Genomic DNA, 8,637 nt, shown 5'->3' on the forward strand with positions numbered 1-8,637 from the left:
TTGCTGCTATGAACATTGGGGTGCATATGGCCCTTCTTTTCACTACATCTGTGTCTTTGGGGTAAATACCCAGGAGTGCAATTGCTGGGTCATAGGGTAACTCTATTTTTAAATTTTTGAGGAACCTCCACACTGTTTATTTTTAGAGAGAGAAAGAGAGAAAGAGAGTTGGGGGTAGGGGCAGAAGAAGAGGGAGGGAGAGAATCTCAAGCAGACTCCTCGCTGAGCATGGAGCCCAACTCGGGGCTTGATCTCACAACCCTGAGATCACGACCTGAGCTGAAACCAAGAGTAGATGTTTCACCAACTCTGCCACCCAGGTGCTGCCATATTTTCTTAAGTGGCATTACTTGGGCTAAGATATAGATGTTTTACGTACAGCTTTATTGAGATGCAAGTGGCATACAGTAAGCTGCATGTAAGTGTACAACTCAGTGGGTTTTAAAGTATGTTTACCGCCTTGAATCCATCGCCACAATCACACTAGTGAACATCGTTGTTACCCCTACATGCTCACTGCTGCTATGCAACCCAGCTCCCCTGTCCCCCCATGTGGGCATCTTTTCCCCTGTTAACAGGGAACTACTCATCTGCTGTCTGTCACTTTAGATTTGTTTGTACTTTCTAGAATTTTATATAAATGAAATCATACAGTCTGAACTCTTTTGTCTGGCTTCTTTCCCTCAGCAAAATCATTTTGAGATCCATCCATCTTTTGTACTTAGCAGTATTTCATCAGATGGCTGTGCCATAACTTACCCATTCACTTATTCATAGACATTTGAGCTGCTTCTACTTTTTGGCTATGACAAATAAAACTGCTATGAACATTCATGTATAAGTGTTTGCATGGACATGTGTTTTAATGCCTCATGGGTAAATACTTAGGAGTGGAATGGATAGATCATAGAGTAGGTATATGTTTACCTTTTTAAGAAACCACCAAACTGTTTTCTCAAGATAGACACATCTTTTAAAAATGACGAGTATTGAATTATTCTGTCATACCCCAAATCAAAGTCTTACTATATTGACCCACAATTTCTGTATAAATATCAAGGCAGTTTAGCTAGAAAAGGATATTTTTCAAAAGGAAATGCTTAGAAAATAAAAACTAAGGAAAACTTTGGCATTGCTTGAATAAACTATATTTGTATCTATTCCAGGGAGCTCATTGGTTAGCTCTCTCTGCCACAATAAACATTTCAACAATTGCATGGTTGTGAAATAGGATAGTGAAGTCAATTATTTCTTTCTCATTTTACAGACAATCCTCTGCTTGTTGTGAGGCCACCAGGTAAGTTTCTCTTCTTGACAAACTTGACATTCTAGTAATCAAGTTGGATAGTGAATATGAGATTGCTATGATTGCTCACAAGTAGAAATGCTAGACCATTTTTGCATTTTTATGATTTTCTGATAACTTCTTTGGTTTCCTTGCCCCCTTTATCCTGATCTAGGGAAAAGAATGGTCTGGAAATTTTTTTTATAGGACCCTAGCAGCCAATATCTGTAAAAGAAAACATTATGGGGTGGCCAATATCTATAAAATAGATAACTTTATTTACTTAATCCCTTTAAATATTTTAAATGGCTGAAAAGGTAGCAAAATGCATTAAATGTACAACAAATTTTTACTTTGTTTTCAAACAAATTGTGAAAGCCCTATTTCTTAAGTTCAAGACAGGTTTTGGGAGGGATGAGAACAGTGAGAGTCTATGCTGAGGGACTTCTGGAGGGGGCAGGTAGGATAGCATATCCCAAAAGATCAAATATGCCATTATATCTCATTTTCCTTGAAGTTTAAAGGCTTTTTCTTACTTCAAGAATCCCTTATAGAAATGCACATACTTTAAATATGTTCAGGTAAAAGGAGCTCCTCAGCTGTACTTCGGTGCCAAGAAAGAAGGGGAATGAGAGAAAGAGTGCCCACTGGGGAGGTGGGAAAAGCCCTGAGAGGAGGGAAAGGGCTAATGAATAAGTCAAATTCTCTGATACTTTGGGTGAGAATAAACATCGTGGAATCCCATGGTTGAGAGAGTGTGTCTTGTGTTGTCAAGGTGGTGAGCCCATCTGGATCCCATTTGCTTTCAAACATGACCCTAGCTACACCGACTGCCATGGTCGGCAGTATGTGAAGCGGACGTGGTATAGAAAATTCGTGGGAGTTGTTCTTTGTAATTCACTGCGGTATAAGATCTACCTTAGTGACAATCTGAAAGGTAGGTCTTTGAGAATGGTGTGGTATGAGAAGGTATGGAAATTTTTTATTTTATCAGGTACTAACTTGACATATTTTACCAGGTACTAACTTGACATAGCAGGTGCATCAGAATGTATTTGAGCTGTGGACCCATCATATCTCACTGTGGCTTGAACACAAATCAGTTTTTCAGGCTCTACTTTGGAGTTACTAGTTTTTACTTTGACACCCAGAAATACATATCTATAATTTTTTAAAATCCACTACATTTTATTTTATTTTTTTAAAGATTTTATTTATTTATTTATTTGACAGAGAGAGACACAGCGAGAGAGGGGACACAAGCAGGGGGAGTGAGAGAGGGAGAAGCAGGCCTCCCGCCGAGCAGGGAGCCCGATGCAGGGCTCGATCCCAGGACCCTGGGATCATGACCTGAGCCGAAGGCAGATGCTTAACGACTGAGCCACCCAGGCGCCCCAAAAATCCACTACATTTTAGAAACGAGGCCCAAAATTCTGTTAGAAATGTAAGGGCCAATTTTCTTTGCCATTAATTCAATAATATTAGGTATGAGTGTAAGCTAGAAGCATCAAGGACCGCCCCCCCCACTCCCGTCCTTGCCATTGCCATACCTTAATGAAGAAAAAATTTTAGATGGTGAAACATACCTCAATATTACTTGTTCTGTGTCTGAATAAAAATTACATTGTTTTCATTATGGCAGGGGATTGAAACAAAGAATACCACAAGCATCTTGAACTACTAACATTTCAAAACGCCGTTTCTACCCAGCTGGCTTTGATTCTGCCACCTACACAAATCTGTTTTTTATTTTTAAACTTGCACACTTTTAATTTTTTAGTACATACATTTTTAAAACTTTTCCTCAGCTGCTATAGGTTTTTTTTTTTCTTCCTAGTGGTGATCATTTAAAGACAATGTCAAAACAAATTCTTTCCTACCATTCTCCACTCTGGCAGTTTCTCAGTGTATATGCCTCTCCCAACACCTACTGTCTGTTTCTGCTCTTTCTTTCCTCTCCTATCATTGAGCTTGCGCTCCCCTGCATCAGAACTCCTGGCAGAAATTACACAGCCAGCTCCAGTGTCCCAGGGATGATAGAAACAACTGCCCGGGGCGCCTGGGTGGCTCAGATGGTTAAGCGTCTGCCTTCGGCCCAGGTCATGATCCCAGGGTCCTGGGATCAAGCCCCACATCAGGCTCCTGGCTCAGCGGGGAGCTTGCTTCTCCCTCTCCCTTTCTCCCTGCTCATGTTCTCTCTCTGTCTCTCTCTCTCTCTCTCTCTCTCTCTGTGTGTCTCTTTGTCTCAAATGAATAAATAAAAAAAATCTTAAAAAAAAACAAACAAACAACTGCCCTACTGTGCAGCTGTGGTTCAGGACCATGGACAGCAGCTCACGCACTGACAACACACCCTACTTCTAGTTATGTATGAAAATAGGTTCTTCTATTTTTTACAGATCTTCATGCCTTTTGTAATTATTTCATAATATATTCCTATCACAGTTTCAACTATCCCTTTTTTAAAACCAAGGAGTAGGGGCGCCTGGGTGGCTCAGTCGTTAAGAATCTGCCTTCGGCTCAGGTCACCATCCCAGGATTGAGCCCCACATAGGCTCCCTGCTCGGCGGGAAGCCTGCTTCTCCCTCTCCCACTCCCCCTGCTTGTGCTCCTGCTCTCGCTGTCTCTCTCTCTCTGTCAAATAAATAAATAAAATCTTTAAAATAAATAAATAAAATAAATAAAACCAAGGAGTAAAAAGGCCTACCACTTATAAGCTGAAACTGCCTATAATATTAATAGTTTCCATTTATTGAGGACTTGTTAAGTATTTAGCATACATGATCTTGCTGAATTCTTACAACACTTTGACGTTGGTGCCATTATCACTATTTTTTCAACATGGAAAGTATGACACACCAAGTTTAAGTACCCAGTTCGAATGGTCTCCAAAGCTTGTGCAAAATCTTAAAACAGGTGTACATTTTTGACCAGTCACTAACGCATGATATTCCCTTATGCAGACTCATTCTACAGCATTGGGGACAGCTGGGGAAGAGGTGAAGATCATTGCCAGTTTGTGGATTCACACCTTGATGGAAGAACAGGGCCTCAGTCCTATGTAGAAGCTCTCCCTACCATTCAAGGTAATTCAAACGAAGGCCTGATCATACTACCCTTGGGAGAGGTTGGGAGAGGAGAGCTAATATAAGGAGGAAGTCACTATAGCTCTCCCCTTTGTTTATCTTTTAAAGATAGTTGTTGGCAGCATTTTGGATCATATAATCATATAAATAAGGAACCAACAAAATATTCCAACCATGTGCTGGAATTGTATGAACCTAGGAGAGGCAGGGATACAAAGGAATATAAGACCTTGTCCTTACACTCAGAAAAATCTCTTCTCTGCTCCATTACTGGGAAGAGAAAATAGATATGTGAAAGGTAACTGGGAGTGAACAACTTAAAGTATAGATAATGATAGGAGTTATGTCACATAGTTGTCCTATTGTTAGGTAATTGTGCAGATTGTAGTCACTATCTGAGTTCGAGGAAGACAGGCTACTTGAAGCTGTCAAGAAAGAAGTGGAGTCTGGGCTGAGTCATTAAGAAACCTAGACATGCAGAGGATAGAGTCTTTTGGGCAGAGGACAACGTGAACATGGGTGCAGAGAAGGAAAGGTAAACGAACATACAAACCAACCATAGCTTATCATATACTTTAGGAGGTAACATAACAACTAGTTCATGATGGTATCACAGGGTGACAACATATACATTAATCTCAAAGGTTAACAACTTGCAGTATGCTACTAACTCCCTCAACTGCCAGAACAAAAAAATAAACAGAACAACTGAATGAAGTCCAACACTGTTTCCATTATGCACTCAACTCCTAGTGATCTGGCAATATCAAGACGTGAGATGTCCTATCAACTTTTTTAATTTGGAAAAAAATTAACATAGGCTGGTAAACACAGATTACCTATTTTCAAAGAATTAAGGTAGAGTAAAATAGAACAGAAAAGTAATTGTATTAGTCAGAGTTCTCCAGAAAAACAGAACCAGAGAGAAAGAGAGATTGAGAGAGAGGTGTCTTAAGGAGTTGGCTCATATGATTATAGAGGCGGGCAAGTCCAAAATCTGCAGAGCAGGCCAGTAAGCTGGAGCCCCAAGGAAGAGTCCGGGTTGCAATTTGGGTCTGAAGGCAGTCTACTGGCAGAATGCCCACTTTGTCGGGGGGGTAATCTTTTCCTATGAGGCCCTTCAACTGATTGGACGAGGCCCACCCACATTATAGAGAGTAGCTTACTCTACTCGAAGTGTGATGATTTAAAGGTTAATCTCATCTAAAAAATGTTTTTCAGAAACACCTAGAATAATATTTGACCACATATCTGGGTACCATAGCCTAGCCCCATTGACACATAAAACTAACCGTCACAATCAGTATACCAAATATACCACATTTCTTAATTTTTTCAGGATCTTGCATTGACCCAAGGTTACTATGCATGATTTATATTTTACTGTGTTTTGTGACTGTGGTTTTGGTTCTGAGCAGAGGTGCTGCCTATAGTCAGCATGCTCACTGATAGGATGGCGTGTATCCTTTCATCCGGCAAGAGTAAACAGGGTCAGAGAGGAGTTGCCAAAAATGTTTTTTGAACAGGTTGGGGCCTCCCTTTTACTTTAAGGGAGACCGGCTCAAAAATGCTATAGCATTCTTTCCTTTGGGAGATTTCCCTGAAGGATCTAAAAGCCTACCACAGACGTCAAGAATTAAACCAGGAGGCTTGAGGTTCTAGGCGACTCGCAAGGCCGAAAGTGCTGTGAGGAGCAGGTGGGGGTCTTTCTGACAGTTCTTTGCCCTGCAGGGAGTCTCCCTAGCGAGTGGCTCCAATGATTTTCTTTTGTGGAGAGAGAGAATTAGGGCACTAATGAACACGCTTTCCCATCTGTGTCACACACCGTGTGGGGACTGGGTTATCCCCCCAAATCATGCCTGGGATAAACCCCAGGGATTATTGTGACCCCCCCCCCACATAAAAATGGTAGTGTTTATTTGGAAGTAACGTTTGTCGTAAGAACAGTTTATCAGAGGTCTTCTGTCTGAATGGAGGTTCTAGGGATGAGAATTTTTTCTGTTGGTTTGAGTGCTTTTGATGCTACAATTGTAACACCAGTTCCAAGCGTGGGTTTTTTCCCCCACACCAGTAGCAATTCTTGGACACCAGCTGGGTGTCCTACAATTGAAGTCTGTTCTGACACAATGTACCCAGAGGTGGCGTCAGATTGCACAGGTTAAGGGCTCAGTCCCACAAGACTGACACCCTCCCCCGACCAACTTCAAGTGCCCGTCACAAGTCCAGAGTGCCATCTGAGCATCTGACCTCTTGGCTACATGTTGGAGGTTCCTACTGCCCCCTTCTCGGGTTTGATTAATTTGCAAGAGCAGCTCACAGGACTCAGAGAAACATTTTACTTACTAGGCTACCTACCAGTTTATTATAAAAGTATACAATTTGGGGGATGCCGGATGGAAGAGATGCATAGGGCACAGCGTGGGGAAAGGACACAGAATGTCCGTGTCCTCTCTGGGAGCGCCACCCTCCCAGCATCTGCATACGTTCACCAGCCCAGAACTTTCAGAACCTGGTTCTTTTGGGTCTTTGTGGAGGCATGATTGAATAAATCATTGTCCCTTCATGACTGAACTCAATCTCCAGCCCCTTTCCCCTCTGCAGAGGCCAGTAGGTAGGACTGAAAGTCTCACCCTCTAATCCCATGGCGGGCCTCTCTGGTGAGTAGTTCCATCCATAGATGCTTCCTGAAAGTAATCCCATCATCATAAACTCAGGTATGTTAGGAATATTGAGATACTTTTACCACTCTTATCACTTAGGAAATCCTAGGGTTTTAGGAGTTGTGTGCCAGGAACAGGGATAAAGACCAAATATAGATTTCTTATTATCAATCACAATATCACAGATGCATTTTCTTTCCCTCCCTTTCCATTTACCCTTCTAGGCTACTTCCGCCAGTATCGCCAGGAGCCGGTCAGCTTCGGCAACATTGGTTTTGGAACCCCCTACTACTACGTGGGCTGGTATGAGTGTGGGGTCTCCATTCCAGGGAAGTGGTAACCACGGGAAGATCATGCTGAGAGCTCACCCATCCGGCCGCCTTGGCTAACTTGCACTAGGGACTGTGAGCAGGAAAAGATAGTGTCCCAAGCCCCATCGACCCTGGGTGCCGGCAAGGCCACGTGATGGACACTGGACATCTCAGGCATCTCTGGTCTGGAACGCGGTCCTACTTCTTGGCCTGGACTACACACAGAATTCAATGTTGCTGTTAACTTTGCTTCTCCACATGTTTTGATTATAATAGCACCTGCCAGAGACAGCAGAAACACACAGCTACAGGGGATGCCCACTGACTCACTGCAGTCTTCACACTTTATAGGCGCAAAATTCAGACATGTCAGTGTCTCCAGGGAACAGCATAAACATGCTGGACTTGCTTCATGGAATGCTACACGCTTTCTCTTTTCTCACTGGACTTTTCTAAAAGTAGCCGAATTTAAGCTTCAGGTATCTCACTGTGCAGTAGAACTGAGTTACTAAAAACACCACCAAGGGAAATATATCCTACTTAAGATTTATCCCGTGGGCGTACCCACTGCTAGACCAAATGTATCAAATTATATTTGTAAATTCTCAATTTTGATATATATATATATGTATATAGGCATATACATATCCTCACTTGTCTGCAAGAACACTGATTAAAGTTGCTACATTTGTACTTGTTCACTAGATAAATGCGTGTGGGACTTTTTGGAGCAAAGGTGCTGTTAATGAACGTCTTTTAGAAGTGTCCAAAGGACCTGTGCTCTGCGTAATGAGAACAACAGAGTGAACGCTGCTGGACTCTGGGAATGACGGGGAGCTGGCGGTGATAGCAACTGAAACCAGTGACCTAGATGCAGACCGAGTGCTTTCTACCTAAAGAAACAATCTGTCCAGACCTGGGTGAAAACTACCACTTGCCCCTATGGGGACATGTCCAGTATGTTTTCAGAATAATCAAGACTTTAGATCCCAAATGATTTAAAAATCCAGTTTAAAAAAGAAAATACTTTCCCCTTTCCTGCCTGAGTAGCTCCTCCTCAAAATATGAGCCTCTTATCCCTTTGGACGGCAACACGAGAACATTTATTTAAAGACCCATTATTCTAATTCTTTTTCAAACATGGTGGCCTTTCCGTGTGCTTGGCTATCCCGTGTCCTCAGGCAGCTCCGTGGCATGAAGGTTTTGTCTTCTTTCATAAAGGTTTCAGCACACGAGAAGTAGGGGGGTGGGGAAGGGAGCTAGAAGCGTACCCTTTTCTGGGGCCCCCAGGCCAC

The 8,637-nt window shown here is 42.4% G+C and overlaps 1 protein-coding gene across 1 annotated transcript in view; it reads left to right on the forward strand.

The window, feature by feature from the left end:
• Nucleotides 1-8,052, forward strand: part of FNDC1 (fibronectin type III domain containing 1) — a 103,131-nt gene extending 95,079 nt beyond the window's left edge. Inside the window, exons 20-23 of the mRNA XM_081829254.1 lie at nt 1,268-1,297; nt 2,061-2,222; nt 4,249-4,371; nt 7,256-8,052. Coding sequence (XP_081685380.1) covers nt 1,268-1,297; nt 2,061-2,222; nt 4,249-4,371; nt 7,256-7,371 — 431 coding nt within the window. The 3' untranslated portion in view covers nt 7,372-8,052. The remainder of the gene's footprint in view (nt 1-1,267; nt 1,298-2,060; nt 2,223-4,248; nt 4,372-7,255) is intronic.
• The last annotated feature ends 585 nt before the right edge of the window (nt 8,053-8,637 follow it).

Source organism: Leptonychotes weddellii, chromosome 8 (genome assembly GCF_054177405.1).
Source record: "Leptonychotes weddellii isolate Sample4059 chromosome 8, ASM5417740v2, whole genome shotgun sequence".
Taxonomy (NCBI): Eukaryota; Metazoa; Chordata; class Mammalia; order Carnivora; family Phocidae; genus Leptonychotes; species Leptonychotes weddellii.